This window comes from Rhinopithecus bieti, unplaced genomic scaffold (assembly GCF_001698545.2).
Source record: "Rhinopithecus bieti isolate Rb0 unplaced genomic scaffold, ASM169854v2 scaffold_3874, whole genome shotgun sequence".
Lineage (NCBI taxonomy): Eukaryota > Metazoa > Chordata > Mammalia > Primates > Cercopithecidae > Rhinopithecus > Rhinopithecus bieti.
In genome coordinates, this window is record NW_016804362.1 from 338,390 (window position 1) to 356,170 (window position 17,781).

General features: G+C 35.9%; 1 protein-coding gene across 3 annotated transcripts in view; it reads right to left on the minus strand.

The window, feature by feature from the left end:
* PTPRR (protein tyrosine phosphatase receptor type R) overlaps positions 1-17,781 on the minus strand; it is a 297,932-nt gene that overhangs the window by 66,570 nt on the left and 213,581 nt on the right. For all 3 annotated transcript variants that reach the window (XM_017867504.1, XM_017867505.1, XM_017867506.1), the window contains 2 exons: positions 4,981-5,167; positions 2,010-2,094 (listed from right to left, as the gene is read on the minus strand). In XM_017867504.1, coding sequence (XP_017722993.1) covers positions 2,010-2,094; positions 4,981-5,167 — 272 coding nt within the window. The remainder of the gene's footprint in view (positions 1-2,009; positions 2,095-4,980; positions 5,168-17,781) is intronic.

The window sequence follows — 17,781 nt, forward strand, 5'->3', positions numbered from 1 at the left end:
TATCTTTATTCTGGCCTATGCACTGAGCATAATTACCATTTATATGACTCTCCTTTCTAGTCTGTGACCTCCTTGATTTTATAGACTGTTTCTTATTTCTTACTGGTCCCTGGCATTCAGGTCATTGCTTGACATTAATAAATTCCGTGAAGCTCAGTCCAGTTTCACATATAGTAGTGGTTCTCAAAGTGGGTCCTGGTTTCATCTGTATTGGAATCACGTAAGTGTTTCCTAAAAGTAGCTTTCTGTGCTCAATAGCAGATCTATTTAAATGAAATCCCTGGGGTTGGGCACAGGACTAACAAGGACTCTAGGTCACTGTTAGGCACAGTGACTTTTTTTGGTAATAGTTTTATTGAGAAATAATTCACATTCTATACAATCCCCCCATTTCATGTGCCATCACAGTTTTTTTCTTTTATTTTCACAGAGCTGTGCAACAATCACTGTAAATCAATTTTATAACATTCAACTAGCCCCAAAATAAACACAGTTCCTTTAGCAGTCATTCTCCATATCCCCTAATGCTAAGCAACCCTACTAAGATACTTTCTGTCTGTCTAGATTTGGCTATCTGGACATTTCATATAAATGGACTACAAAATATGAGGTCTTTTGTGTCTGGCTTCTTTCACTTAGCATGATGTTTTCAAGGTTCATTCAAGGTTCATCAGTACCTTGTTACCTTTTATTGATTCTATTGTGTGACTATACTACATTTTATCTGTCCATTTCTCAGCTGATGGTTGCCACTCTTTGACTATTATGAATAATGCTGTTATAAATGTTTTTGTATCATTTTTGTTGAACCACACGTTTCATTTCTTTTAGGTAATATTCACCTGGAAGTAAGGTGTCCAGGTCATATAGCAACTCAGTTTTATCTTTTAAGGAACTGTCAAACTGTTTTCCTAAGTAGCTGGATCTGTACTTAAAACTATAGTGTTAAGTTTCCAATTCTCTACGTCCTAGCCAGCATTTTTTATTGCCTATTTTTAAAATTATAGCTATCCTCATGGATATAAAGTACTATCTTGCTGTAGTTTTGATTTCCCTGATGGCTGGTGATGTTAAATATCTTTTAATATGCTTGTTGGTCATTTGCACATCTTCTAGGGAGAAATATCCATTGAAATCTTTTGTTTATTTTTTGGGTTGTGTTTTTATTACTGAGTTGTAAGATTTGCATATTGTAGATACTGGTCCCTTGTTAGATACATGATTTGCAAATATTTATTTTCTTCCATTCTATCAGTTGTCTTTTCACTTCCTTAAAGGTATCCTTTGAAGCACAAAACTTTTTAATATTAATGAAGTTCAATGTTTTTGTTGTTGCTGTTTCGGCTTTTGCTGGCTTATCGAAGAAACCACTGACTAATTGAAGGTCATGAAGATTTACAGCTATTTTTGTCTATGAGTTTTGTAGTTCTAGCTCCTATATGTAGGTCTCTGGTCCATTTTGAATCAATGTTTGTCTCCAACTTCATTTTTTTGCATGTGGATATCTAGGTGTTTCTGGTCCATTTGTTGAAAAGACTCTCCTTTTCCCACTGAGTTGTTTGACCCTTGACAAAAATCAGGTAGCCATGATGTGTGGCACAACAAAATTTTAGAATATGTGTCTATTGGAATTGTGACCTGGACATTATTATAAGAGTAAAAAAGCAAAATCATTAACTTCAGATAACTTTAATGATTATTAGTCTTGATATGTGTTTGTAATTCCAAATTTGATATGAAGGTGGGTGTTGTAAGAATTGGAAATGTTGAGGTAAGGGTTAATAGGAAGACTTGTGTTGTGCTTTACAATGTAAATTATTATTATTATTTATACTTTAAGTTCTGGGATACATGTGGAGAATGTGCAGGTTTGTTACATAGGTATACGTGTGCTGTGGTGGTTTGCTTTTGCTGCACCCATCAACCCATATCTACATTAGGTATTTCTCCTAATGCTATCCCTCCCCTTGCCCCACATACAATGCAAATTATAAAATCAAGAAGCTTACTTGGCAAAATGGTCTTATAGCGATTTTTAGTTCCATGACGTGGAATATCAATTTCTTTGGGATCCACAAAGTTCATCGGTATTTCCTGCAAAAATAAGTAATATCAAATTAGTGTATCTAATACTGCCACAAAGAAAATCTTCACAGGGGGCCATCTGATCCAGAGTTCTACTGGACTTCAAAGCCACTTAAAAACAACAGACCTACTACCTTTGGTGGACCAACACCCTTCCTTTCCTAAACATATCAGCTGCATCCGGACAAGCTGACTTCTAAGAAACAGCTCTCTGTGTTAGAAAATATTGCTTAATACGTAGTCAGTAAGGAGACATATAACACTGGTTAGATTTTAAGAATCCTGTTGTGACATAATTGCTAGAATGATTAGACAGATGTTAAAAAGTGAATTTTTTTTTTTAAAAAACCATGTATTCAAATATATTCCAGCTTTTACGTAACTTTGGTACCAAAGTTTTACTATAATTTTGTGTTAAAAAATTATAACACATATGTTATATTTTGTGTTATATATAGTAACATGTGTTACTATATATATTAGTGTTAAAATAATCTTTTCACACTAATAGTGACTCTTTTAGGATTATTAAAACCTCTTTCCCAAAATGGTAAATATAAAGACTTATTAATTCAAGTGATGATGACATGACTTTTTTTGAATTAAGAAATGGTTGATAATTGGATTGTTCCATTTGTAGTTGTAAATGCAATGTTTTTTAGTGAAAGGCATTCAAACACTGTTTCTCCCACTTAACAAGAACATTAATATTCTTATTTTGTCAGAGTATACATTATGTGCCTCAAGTGATTGGACAGGGAACAATAGAAAAGAGTGGCTGTATGTAAGTGCATTAAATGTAAAAGGTGTGCATCTGTAGCTAATCAGGACAAATAAAGCAACAAGCCAAAGTTTTCAAAAGGATCCAAACATTTGTTTAAGGATTTGATTATACAAAACAGTATGTTCTCTAACTTTGATAAGATTAATGTGAACAAAATGACTTTTATGTTGTTTAATGACTGATATTAAATCTTTGATCAAGTAAAATAATATTTTTACTGCTTAAACTTTCTCCAGTAGAAAATTTAACTTAGCAGTCTAATATTTGTTGAAATAAAATCATCTTTAAATTCATTCAGATTATCCTAGTTTTTGGTCAATATGAAAATTTCAGAAAAGCTAGACTACATAAATTTGAGACTTGGTCTACAGAGAGAAACAGCTATTTGTTTATTAATTAATTTATTTTTAGAGATGGGATCTCACTCTGTCACCTAGCTCAGTGTGCAGTGGCACAATCATAGCTCACTGTAACCTCAAACTCCTGGGTTCAAGTGACCCTCCCATCTCAGCTTCCTGAGTAGCTGGGATTACAAGCGTGAGCTACCATACCTGGCCCCAACTTACTTACTTTTAAAATACTTTTTCCTATACTTGCACTATGCTAGCTATCCATGATATTTATCCCTATTTTCTGCTCCAACTAAATGTTTTAACCTGTTAATTCCAAGTTATAAAAATAAGCAAAATTGTTGAATATTCAATGGAAAACACATGTTCATGTTTGGTAATTTCAAGCATGTCAGTGTCTTTGGGCAAAGCCACAAAGGTAATATCTTTATTCCTCCCCTTCTTCCTTCTCACCTTCTGTTTTCTGACACACACTGACAATCTGTCATCTTCCAGCATTCTCTTTCTCCTGGGTACTCCTTCTTGGCCTTCAATTTCCTTTCAGGGCAGTGGACTATGGTAAGGTCTTATTTCATAAACAAAGAGCTGTCTGCAGTTCTAGAAAAAAAAAGCTCTAGGTGTGCCTTTGGCTAGCTGTGTGACCACTGACTTGTTCTTTCATTCCTACAGGTCTCATTTTCTTCACATGTAAAATATGATACACCACAGATCCTGATGTTCATGTTTGTATTTTACTTTGGACACTTAATAATAGTTGATGGGGCTAATAGTAGATCCAACCCATCGCTGAATCTTCCACCATTAGGGTGGCTGCAAATGCCTGAACTGACCCTAGAATAATCAATTTATTGTACTCAACCAATATGGCTTAAGATATACAACTGATTTAAAATGCAAGAGGTGATCAATAAAGTCAATATTCCCCTTGGGCAACAATTAGACATAAGAAGATTTAATCCGACTTCATGTTCTCTGAGTTGATATATGTTATCATGCTTTAAGCTTTCACCAGCAACACTGGTATGTCTAAAACTGAAATCATCATTCTCTTTAGCCCACACTTGGCCTTCCTCCTGTGTTCCTTATTTCATTAAAGGGCACCATATGTACCCTATTGGCCAAGCCAAAAACACGAATATCAACCCCTGACTTTTCCATTACTTTTGGCTGCCTCATTCAATTAATCCCACTTCTTGTAAATTCCTACAGATTCTCTCCATTTTCCCTTCTACTGCATTAGTTTAGGCCACCAACGCAGTCCCACAGGATTAATGCTAGAGCCTCTAAACTGCTCCCTTTTAGTGCCTACTCCACTGCAAATAGAATGATCTATCTAAAACACAAGATAAAGTCCAAGCTTCTAAATATATATTAAGGCCTAGGTTTCTTTTATACTTCTGAGGCTCAACTTTTGCCACTTCCCACCTTGATTTCAATGTTCCAGTTAAACCGAACAGTTTAATTCCCCAGACAGTGACAGCAAGGCCATTCTTTGTCCTGGAATGCCCCTTCTCTGCCCAGCTCCCTATACCACTTATTTGCTTGGTCATTTCCTGTGTATTCTGCCTTAACTTAGCTCTTACATTCCAGTTTTAATACTTATCAATAGTGGATGAGACGAGAGTGAATCTAAAACCATTTCACCTTGCCATTTGTTTATTGTAGGCTGCTTAAGTATAGGACAGTATCGTTTCCATATGTCTCTAGCGCCCCATGTTTCAAAATACCAACTGAAGAGTGAATAATAAACAGAAGGCTCACCATGAATTCACTTTGGAGTAAATGTGAACTTGCCACGACGTCCCTCAGCTGAGACCTTGTGAGAATTCGGCTGGCTGACTGCAGGTACTCCATTGCTACCTTTTCACGTGGTGTCGGTATAGCCACAAAGGGTTCAATGTTCCCCAAGCTACTCATGTCCAACGTAAGAGATACATTGGACCCTCGTCTACATTGGAGAAGAATATTATGTTTAAACACCACATAATTATCTTGATTGCAAAAACTTGTCTTTCTGTACATGCACACAACTCAGTGGGAATTTTCACAGAAATTACAACCAACTATATTTTCTCTTTTAGTACCATGGTTGGCCATAGCAACTACCCATAGTTCCTTTACAGAAAAATAACAATTTTGTTGTTGGAAAGAACTCTAAATTGAGAAAATATGCTATAATTTATGAATGCATATACTTATTATAGAAATCATAGGTTGGCTAATATTAAGTGAAAAATTAAGGAAAAGTAAAAAAAAGTTAGGAAAAGCTACCTATCTATAGATATAGAAAAAGATATAGATATATCTTCTGAGTGAATCCCTAAAAAATGACTTCTGGGGCCAGGTGAGGTAGTTCATGACGGCAATTCCAGCCCTTTGGGAGGCTGAGGTGGGTGGATTGTCTGAGCTCAGGAGTTCAAGACCAGCCTGGGCAACATGGCAAAACCCTGTCTCTACAAAACATACAAGAAGTAGCTGGATGTGGTGACCCACACCTGTAGTCTCAGCTACTAGGGAGGCTGAGGTGAGAGAATGTTTGAACCTGGGAGGTTGAGGCTGCAGTGAGCTGTGATGGTTCCACTGCACGCTAGCCTGGGCAGCAGAAAGCGACCTTGGCTCTAAAATAAATAAATAAAACAATAGATAAAAATTTAAAAAGATGGCTTCTGTATCCTCTGTTTATGTGTGTATGTATGCATGCATATGTGAATTAACACATGAATTCATTTAATTTTGTGGTAAACTTAAAAGGAGCCATAGAAATCACAGACCCTTAAAATGAGTTACAATTTATCTTCCTCTCATAATTCCCATTCTCCTGTTGGGGGTCAAGGTGATGCTCTTACAACTAATACAGACCTGAGTCCTGAGTAGAAAGTAAGGATGCCTTTTACAAGTAATACCAGCTGTGTGGACCAAGGGGTAACTATAAAACAGCATGTGAGAGACTGAGAATTGAAGTCAGAGATGGTGTTTACAAGAACTGTTCCATTTAAAGGGGCCGTAGGTGTGTGTCAGATCAAATATGGTGCCAAGTAGTTGGCGTCTCAAGGAAGTAGAGAACAGGGAACAACAGGCCAAAATATATGAGAATAAAGATAGCAAGAGTAGATGCTAGTCCCAGCAAATTATTCCCTCTGGTATTTTAATACTTACTCCAGAATGTGACTTTAAGAAATATTACAGTGACTTGAGCTTAATTTCAAGCAGTGGAAAACTATTGGAATATACAAAAACAACAACAAAATCCATTAACGAAAATCTATCAGTTTTCTTCTCTAATGAATCTGCCTCTGGTTGCATTTTTGCTGCCATTCTATAATTTGATATGTAATGTAATTTTTGTTAATTTCTAAATGGTTTGTAATTGAGATTTTCATTTCCACTTTAATTTTACGGATATCTGTATGTTTAGACATTTATTTTCCTTTTAATTTCCAGTTATAGTTCATGGAAATTAGAGAATGGCTGGCCTTTTAATGGTTGAAATGTCTTGATTTTTTTTGAGATAAACACTATAACATTTTCTAAATATTTCACAGATGTTTTGCTGGCAACTAGTTTGATTATGTGTATATGTTTGTAAGTATTTATCTGCACCTATATATATATATATATATCACCTTATTTATTATACTGTTATTTTATTGAAGATATTACTGTATTCCAACCTATTCTTTCCTTCCTTTTTTTCTACTGGATTTGTCAAAGCCTGAGATATGTATGTGAGTTCTCCACAATAATTGTGCTTGTTATTTTTCCTTCTAACAGTTTTTACCTTGTACATTGCAGCCATTGTGTTATTTGAAGGGATTCATAGTCATATCTTCACTGCAAATTTTATCAATATTACTTTCTTTCCTGTTAATTTTATATTTACCCTCACAACTGACTTTAAAAAATGAATATTGATATGCCTATATATTTTGGGGGACATGTTTCTGAAAACTTTTTCTCATCCTATTATTATTCTTAACTCTTTTGGATCACTGTGTTAGGGATTAGGGAATAGCATTTATTATAGATGCTCATAAAATACTGCCTACCTAATAGAGGGATCATTTTCCCACTCCACTTTTTCTTTCCTGGCTTTTGGTGGTGGTTGATATGGTTCCTGTGCTTCTGAGTAGGAGGCAAATAGTTGAAGAAGAGCAAAGAATGGTTCTACTCATGGACCAAGAATTTCAATCTATGTTTAGTGGGAAAGTAGTTTTTAAAGTTTTTCAATTCAGTTCTGGACTTCAAATTGACAGAAAATCCTTACTGATTCTACTAATAGTTTACCAATTGGTCTTAATATTTAGGGCATTTGTGAGACTTCAGCTTTGGTAGGCTTTATAGATATTTTAGTATGAAGTTGAGAGAGGCTGCTTAAGGGATTGCTAGTCATAGCTCATATGCCATTTAAAATCACCATGCCATTCGGTCAAATTTTCAGCCTCAAGAGACAAAAGTGCCTGCCCTCTGTCAATGGAGTGATGCTCATGCTATAGATGGTGAGGTCTCTCCCATCTAGAGTGGTCAGAGCAGATTCATGAGGTAGAAGTCATTTAAGTTGGGCTTTGAAAGCAAATGTTTAATAGGTGAGTTTTTGGTAGAGAGTTAAAGAAACTGGTAGGAAAAAAAGTGTAGGAGAATAAATTAATACAACTTTGAAGAACAACATAGAAGCAGTTTGAGCTGGAGTTCTCTTGTATAAAAATATATTTTGAAATTGGGGGGCAGGCCTATGTAAGAGAGATGAGAGAGAAGCAACAGTCATAGATAACGTAAGACTATAAAAAGCCCAACAAGAGTCCAGGGATGTTGGCTAACACCTGCAATCCCAGCACTTTGGGAGAATGAGGCAGGAGGATCACTTGAGGCCAGGAGTTTGAGACTGGCCAGGGCAACATAGCAAGACCCTGTCTCTCCAAAAAATAAAATAGCTAGATGTTGTAGTGCTTGCCTGTAGTCTCAGCTATTCAGGAGGATGAGGCTGGAAGACTGGGCCCGGGAGTTCGAGGCTGCAGTGAGGTAAGATTGCACCACAGTCATACTCCAGGTTGGGTGACAGAGTGAGACCCCATGTCAGAAACAAAAAAATAATAAAAGCCAGATAAAAGAGGATCCAGAACATCACAGGGTGTATCGACTTCTGTTTTGATTTCCCATAGCATACGCTGCCTAAACCTGGGAGATTAGAAGCTTTCAAGATCCCGTGTCTAGGGTCTATTTGATTTAATGAGTTAATTTTCTAAGGATTCTGTGGTAAGCAGAGAGTTGTGGAAACATTTTCATGCTAACTGACTTAAATAATAACCATTTATATATTACAGTCAAAAGACATTTCAAAAACAAGATAAACATATAAACTTATGGGAAAATTCCAATTAAGACATATGAAAAAAATCTACAGAATTTAGAAAAAAAATCAACATAAATAATAGGAGAACTATACCTTTAATAAAAAAGGAATGTGAAAAGTAAGAACAAATTCCACTGAAAGCTTTACTTTTATTTTGTCTTGGAACTGTGGGCAAACTGTTTAGCCTTTTTAATGCCTCATGACTGCTGTTGGACAAAAGGGAACATAATAAAAAGCTTTATCAAGCTCCTGCTGCAGCACCAATTATTATTTATGCCAAAAAATAAATAAGAGGGAGGAAATTCAAAAGATACCAATGCAAACAATTGAAGGAAAAAGCAAATTCTTAGGGAAAGGTAAAAGGAATGCAATAAACAGCATGCTAATTATAATTAACTAAAAAGGAAAATATGTATAAATATTATGGGCCGGGGCGACACATTCATTTCAGCAAGAGAATATAAACAACTTTGGGTCAAAATTGTTTAATTCTAATGACATCAGTTTCTGATAACTGACAGGTGGGAAGAAAACATAGTTAAAATTATAGTAACATTACAATTGAGTGTTGGAATAACTCAGAAATCAGACATTTATTTTCTTGGTAGTTGAGGACCATAATGCTAGATTTTAGAAGCGGAATTTAGGCAGAAAGGGCTAAAATTTCTAGTATCATGTCTATGGGCTCATTCTCAGACATGCTACTGTTTCTGCAGTATTTTGGTCACTGAGAAAAGTGAAACTTCAAGCAGTATACCTCATTTAGCACCCAATAAAGAATGGAAATGGAAGTAAGAGAACAAAATGAAACAAATGATCATTTTTTCTTGTATTCCCGGAAGATGTACTTCTGAAATTATTGGATTATTAAATTAAGTTTCAGTGGAAAACGGTGGCAGCTGCTTATCTTGAAATACTTGAGAACGGAAAAATATGGATTTTAAAGATTATAAGAAGAATTTAGTACAGAATGAAAGCAAACAGATTTGACCTCTGAGATCTTTTTTTTTTTGATTCTGTAAAAGTATACATAATTTGTCTAGAGCTGTCTTCATTAGTGTACACGTCAAATCTTATGTGGTAAGAAGCAAGAACTTTAATGTTGATGTTCTCTTCAGAACTGAAAATGTGATCTTGAATCCTTTAGTTCAACTATTCATCCTTGTGTGTTATAGTGGCCATGAATCTGACAGTCTTGGCTTGATCATAAAAGGTGGCCTTAAACCCTCTCACCCACAACTTAATTTTTCTTATTTAATTTTGCATATTCAACTTTTCCACATATTTAGTTTTCTAGAATAACTCTACTTAAACAGAATGAAAAAGAAAAAAAACACAAGTTTTTGCTCATTTGAATAATGAAGGAGACAAAAGTGGAGAAATGGAGAGATGGAATTCCTTTACTTTGTGTGGACTGAGTGGCATCGGCAGTTCTTTGCAACTCCCAATTCTATGATTTTTAGTTCCAAGGTTAATAGCATTTAATAATAGTATGCTGTTTTCATCTCTTTATCTTCCAATAAATCATATATAGTACCAGCCCACTTTCTGGATCACTTGAAAGGTGATAGTATAAAACAGAAATAAACATGGAACACTAAGAAAGTTAAATTGTGACATAAATGGAGTGTTACCAATTTCAAGAAGCTGAAATAGATGAGTAGGTATTGTGACCATCCATAATAAAATTTCCCAAAGGAAATCCTGAAGGGAAGAAATAATAATAAATATAGAACATGCCAGGCATGAACCCAGGAAGATGATAAATGATAAAAAAAAAGTTAAAAGAAAATCTTTTAACATAGAGAACATTTTTAGTGTGGGGAATGATTCATTTTCCTACCTGAAAGGACCTACCTCACTAGATAGAATGTTGCTATGCCTTTTGATTGAATCTATAAAAGTTTTGAATTCATAAAATGATGTCTGACCTTTTATATTTGTATAGGACAAGGCAAAATTTACTACACCCTTATTTTACAATAAAAAAAATCAAAACAATCATTTAAAAGAACCAGATACATTGAACTTGTCACATTACTCTTGAAATATTGACCTCGGCAAATGAGTTTAATCATTGCTTGGTATTTCGCTTAAGCAACTTGGATCTTAGACTAGATAATAGGCAAGTGGGAATAATAATAAAACTCACAAAGGTGACTCACACCATAAAAGATAAATAAGCAAGAATATGTGAAAATTTCCAGCCTAATGTCTGGATATAATAACATATATGAATTATTATCATAATTAACATGGTGATTTTTACTTCACTCTCTACACAGCTATGTGGGAGCTACATGAGTATACACTGATGAACATTTGAAGGAGGTAAAGTTGAGAAAATTGGTCAGTGATTAAGAGTTAGCAGCAGTATTACACATGCAAAATCAACGGTCGTCTAAGTTGGGAGTATTTTTTATACTTCAAGTCCTTAACACTTATACCTAATGTCTTTAAAATTAACAATGTCTTCCTGATTCAAAAATAATGCATGTTAACTAGACAAAAGCTAAAAATAGAGATTTTACCAATTTCATGATACCAATATTTAGAGTAACTGCTAAGAACATTTTTTGTATATGTCCTTCAAGTCCTTACATATATGACAAAATCTAGATTTTATTCAATATATTATTTTATGATTTACTTTTAAAAAAGGAAATAGGCACAGAACCATTGCATATTATTTACTTTTTTAAAAAACTATATCATGAATGTCTTTTCGTGTTCTCAAGTTTTTTTAAACACTCTTTTCAAACAATTGCTAGTATTCCATTATTGAGATGTGTTATAGTTAGTTAACCAATACCTTATTTTTGGACACTAAGTCATTTTCAATTTTTTCACCACTATAAACAAAACTGTAATGAACATCCTTGTACTTCAATGTTTGTGCATTTCCCTAATTACTTTTCAGTCAAGAAGTCTTGAAGTCTTAAAAACTAACTCAAAATCTCTTGAGTTTGGAGAAGTCAGTGGACACTCGCAGTGTGGAAGAGGCATGAAGACAGATTCTTGGAGGTTGCTGATATTGATGTAGCTCAAACTCTCTTCATCTTTGGTTCAGACCTTTGCAGTTGTTCCTTAGCAAGCTTTCCTAACTCTAAAATCTCCTAGTTCGATATATTTTTTCCAGATTTCACTGGAATGATGTCTGAGCACTGAAAATATGATAAAACCCACAAGTAGCTACCCTCTAGACATAAGATGCTTCCTAATCTATCTACTGTGTATTTCTCCAGCCTTATCTCCTGTCACATTCTTATCCAGACCTGTGTCCCAGGCAGACAATCTACCTGCAGCTCTGTTCTCTATGCCTCAAATGAGCTTGCCCCAACACTTTTAGGTTCAATCCTCCAAATGCTGGGGGCTCTATCCTCTGAGACTTCTTAGCAATTTTCCCAATATGTATCCAATATATATCATATTCACTAGAAATGATTTGCAGTAAAGTAATGAACACATTGAGGCCAAAGACTTTGACTTGAGTTTTCCTGTTGTACCCAGCCATGAACACATGGAGAGCAACACTTTTGATGTCTGTGTGGATGAACAGTTGCAAATGAATTGGTTAGAGGGATGCTATATGTAATTACTGTACTTTGACGGTTTTTTCAATCCTCCTGAAAATACAGGAATTGGGGGAACTATGTTAAACAGGGGTCTGAAAATTTTGAGTGGAGAAGCCAAGCTTATGTAGGTAAATGTTACAGTTGTGATTCAGTTTGAATCTTGTTTAAGCATCAATAAAGTCTGAGCATTAACATCCTAAAGATCTATGTTAATTTTGTTCAGAAAAAGGAAGAAAATCTACTGCTTTGTTTTGTAACCAAGGATGATTAATTTTTACTCTTTTTTTTGGCATTTGGTATTGTTTTGACTGTCACTCATGGTGAGGAGGCTGTTTCCCTTTCAACAAAATAACAAAATGATGATAGTTCTATTTTAGTTCCTAAGTTAATTTTCTAGTTCATATAATTAGTTAAGAAAAGATAATGCTAAAAAATTAATAAGTCTCAATGACTAAGCCATTCCTTGTGAAATGAGAAGTCTTCTTTGAATTTCAGCTGATTTAAATACAAATACAAATACAAATACACACACACACACACACACACACACACACACGGCATTTTCTAGGTAGCACAATACAATGAATAATCCCCGTCTCTTTATGCAATCAACTACCAAAGAACCCTTTTAATCCTGACCATTACAAATAAATTAAATATATTCATTTATTTGTAAGACCAGAAATGACACCTGTTGTCCTGACACCAAAACCTGGCAAAGATACAATAAAAAAAGAAAACTTCTGGCCAGTATCCTTGATAACCATTGATGCATTAATCCTCAATAAAATACTGGCAAACAAAATCCAGCAATACATCAAAAAGCTTACCCACCAAGATCAAGTAGGCTTTATTCTGGGATGCAAAGTTGGTTCAACATATACAAATCAATAAATGTAATTCATCACATAAACAGAACTAAAGACAAAACCACATAGCTATCTCAATAGACACAGAAAAGGATAAAATTCGACATCCATTCGTGTTAAAAACTCTTAATAAACTAGGTACTAAAGGAGCATACCTCAAAATACTAAGAGTCATATATGAAAAACCCACAGCCAACATCATACTTGAATGGGCAAAAGCTGGAAGCATTCCCCTTGAAAACCAGCACAAGACAAGAATGCCCTCTTTCACCACTTGTACTCAACATAGTATTGGATGTCCTGGCCAGAGAAATCAGGGAAGAGGAAGAAATAAAGAACATTCAAATAGGAAAAGAGGAAGTAAACTATCCCTGTTTGCAGATGACATGATCCTGTATCTAGAAAACCCAGTTTCAGCCCAGAAGCTTCTGAAGCTAATAAACAATTTCAGCAGTCTCAGGATACAAAATCAATGTATAATGTGCAAAAATTGCTAGCATTCCTGTACACCAACAACAGTCAAGCCAATAGGCAAATCAGGAACAAACTCCCATTCACAATTGCCGCAAAAAAAATAAAATACCTAGGAATACAGCTAACTAGGGAGATGAAAGACTTCTACAAGGAGAACTGCAAAACACTGCTCAAATAAATCAGAGATGATACAAACAAATGGAAAAACATTCCATGTTCATGTATAGGAAGAATTAATATTATTAAAATGGCCATACTACCCAAAACAATTTATAGATTCAATGATAGCACTTAACATTAATTAAGCCAAGTTTGTAAGAAATGGCTTACCTGAATTATCTCACTTAATTGTTTTTTGTTTGTTTGTTTGTTTTTTTTTTTTTGAGGCGGGGTCTCCCTCTGTCGCCCCGGATGGGGTGCAGTGGCCGGATCTCAGCTCACTGCAAGCTCCACCTCCCGGGTTTACGCCATTCTCCTGCCTCAGCCTCCCGAGTAGCTGGGACTACAGGAGCCCGCCACCTCGCCCGGCTAGTTTTGTATTTTAGTAGAGACGGGGTTTCACTGTGTTAGCCAGGATGGTCTTGATCTCCTGACCTTGTGATCCGCCCGTCTGGGCCTCCCAAAGTGCTGGGATTACAGGATTGAGCCACCACGCCTGGCCTATCTCACTTAATTGTTACAACAATTTTTGAGAAAGATTATTCACAGAACTAGAAAAACCATTTTAAAATTCATATGGAACCAAAAAGGAGCCCGAATAGCCAACACAATCCTAAGCAAAAAGAACAAATCTGGAGGCATGATGCTACCTGACTTCAAACTATACTACAGGGCTACGGTAACCAAAACAGCATGGTATTGGGACAAAAACAGACACAGAGACCAATGGAACAGAATAGAGATGCCAGAAATAAGGCTGCATGCCTACAACTATTTGATCTTCAACAAACCTGACAAAAACAAGCAATGGGAAAGTATTCCCTATTCAATAAATGGTGCTGGGAGAACTGGCTAGCCATATGCAGAAAATTAAAACTGGATCCCTTCCTTACATCATATACAAAAATTAACTCAAGATGCTTCAAAGGCTTAAATGTAAAAACCCAAACTATAAAATCCTGTAAGAAAATCTAGGCAATACCATTCAAGCCATAAGCAAGGACATAGGCATTTCATGATGAAGATGTCAAAAATGATTTCAACAAAAGGAAAAATTGACAAATGGGATTTAATTAAACTAAAGAGCTTCTGCACAGCAAAAGAAACTATCAACAGAGTATAACAGACAACCTACAGAATGGGGGAAAATTTTTGCCAACTTTGCATCAAAGGTTTAATATCCAGCATCTATAAGGAACTTAAATTTGCAAGAAAAAAATATTAAACGGTGAGCAAAGGACATGAACAGACACTTCCCAAAAGAAGATATAGATGCAGTCAACAACCATATGAAAAAAAATCTCAACATCACTGATAATTAGAGAAATGCAAATCAAAACCACAATGAGATACCCTCTCACACCAGTTAGAATGGCTACTATTAAAAAGTCAAAAAATGACATATACTGGTGAGGTTGCGGAGAAAAAGGAATGCTTATAGATTGTTAGTGGGAGTGTAAATTAATTCAACCATTGTGAAAGACAGCGTGGCAATTCCTCAAAGACCTAAAGATAGAAATATCATTTGACCCAGCAATCCCATATACCCAAAGGTATATAAATTGCTCTATTATAAAGACATATTCACACATATGTTCATTGCAGCACTATTCACAATAGCAAAGACATGGAATCAACCTAAATGCCCAGTAATGACGGATGGATAAAGAAAATGAGCTACATATACACTGCAGAATACTATGCAGTCATAAAAAAGAACAAGATTATGTCCTTTGCAGGGACATGGATGGGGCTGGAGGCCATTAGTCTTAGCAAACTAACACAGGAACAGAAAACCAAATACTACATATTCTCCCTTATAAATGGGTGCTAAATTATGAGAACACATGGATACCCAGAGGGGAAAAACACACACTGGTGGGGCCTATCGGAAGGTGGAGAGTGGGAGGAGGAAGAGGATCAGAAAAAACAACTAAGGGGTAATAGGATTATTAAGTATAATTATATTTAGTATATTTATTTATATTTAGGGGTAGTAGGATAACTAAGGGGTAGTAGGTGTTAACCTGGGTGATGAAATAATGTGTACAACAAACCCCCATGACACAAGTTTACCTATGTAACGAACCTGCACATGTACCCCTGAACTTAACATAGAAGTTAAAAAAGAGCCCTTTATTTTAATTCCAAATCCTTAAATCTGTTTTTAGTCATTGGAAAGAAACATTTATAAAGTTAAATATTCACAAAGAAAAGTTTTACATTTATGCCAAGGATTATATGTTTTTAAAAGTACCCTTTAATATCTATCTGAAAGATTCTAGATTCCATCTCAGTCATTTGATATAAAAAGCAGATATCTTAAGTCATTAACCAGGGCACATCAGGGTCTGCCTTTACCTAAAATGAACTCTCAATCAAAATTATGAAAATCTACTCTCTCCAGTGTTTCTCCAAATGTTTACCCAAGAACAGTAAGTTATTTAAATATACATCCCTGTGTTTGTTCAGTGTTCATTTAGAAGTGTACCACCCACCATGTAATCGTGGGCTTTGGTCAGTTAGGTGCTTTACAAATAAACCAGGATGGGCCGGGCACGGTGGCTCAAGCCTGTAATCCCAGCACTTTGGGAGGCCGAGAGGGGTGGATCACGAGGTCAGGAGATCGAGACCATCCTGGCTAACACGGTGAAACCCCATCTCTACTAAAAAATACAAAAAACTAGCCGGGCGAGGTGGCGGGCGCCTGTAGTCCCAGCTACTCGGGAGGTTGAGGCAGGAGAATGGCGTAAACCCGGGAGGTGGAGCTTGTAGTGAGCTGAGATCCGGCCACTGCACTCCAGCCTGGGCGACAGAGTGAGACTCCCTCTCAAAAAAAAAAAAAGGAAAAAAAACCAGGATGACCTTTGCTCCCTACAAGTCACTGGCCTTTCACCTTGGAATTTCAGAGTAGGGAGTTGCTTCCTTTTGGTCAGTGGAGAGTCAGTGACTTTGCTGGGTTACTCTGTGGCCACAGATCATATTTAAAGTATCATCAGTCTTCAGGTGGAAGGAAGGAAGGCGTCAATTACCTGGAAGGGCTGTATTAGCATTAAATGAAGAGAATGCACTTGATTTGATCACTGTGATCAGATTCTGGCCAGCATAAATACACAATCATGTTATCAGTGATGCCTAGTACATGGATGAATGCCTAAATATAAATTATTGAACACAGTTGCCAATAGTTAAAATAAACCTCTCCCCGTAAGCAACTGGGATTTGTTGATTTGATGCCATTAATAATAATTCATTTTTTTTTTCTGGGTCCTTTCTCATCTAGTGTCAGATAAAATAATTGCAAGATAACCCTGAAAATCAAACAGCCATTCACCCAAGTGCAGATATTAGTCATACCAGACAAAGTAAGGAGTTTTTATTTTTGATACTGTGTTTTATTATCTATATTATGTCCAAGGAGCAGATGGACTGGTAAAAAATAAGTATTTCTGGAATGCAAAATATACACATTTTAAAGAGTGAACTGAAATTTGTCATGTAAAGGATGCTTTTATGCTTGCTATAAGAAATATATCCCTTTGCTTTTCCAGAAATAAAAATGTTCTAGGCCGGGCGCGGTGGCTCAAGCCTGTAATCCCAGCACTTTGGGAGGCCGAGACGGGTGGATCACGAGACCAGGAGATCGAGACCATCCTGGCTAAGGCGGTGAAACCCCGTCTCTACTAAAAAATACAAAAAAAACCAAAAACAAAACTAGCCAGGTGAGGTGGCGGGCGCCTGTAGTCCCAGCTACTCCGGAGACTGAGGCAGGAGAATGGCGTAAACCCGGGAGGCGGAGGTTGCAGTGAGCTGAGATCCGGCCACTGCACTCCAGCCTGGGCGACAGAGCGAGACTCCGTCTCAAAAAAAAAAAAAAAAAAAGTTGTAAATTAGCATGCTTTAACTAAATCAAACAAAATGAAAAAATGCCCAGAAGCAATTCCCAACCAATTTTATATAATATTAATGGGTAATATTTATGATAGAAAACTAAAGTTATATATACTGCCTCCTCGTTTTTATTGATATATAATTTATGTACAACAAAATTCACATTTCCAAAGTGTACAATTCAATGGTTTTTAGTATAGTCACTTAGTTGTATAAGCATCACCAGAATCAATTTTTTTTTTTTTTT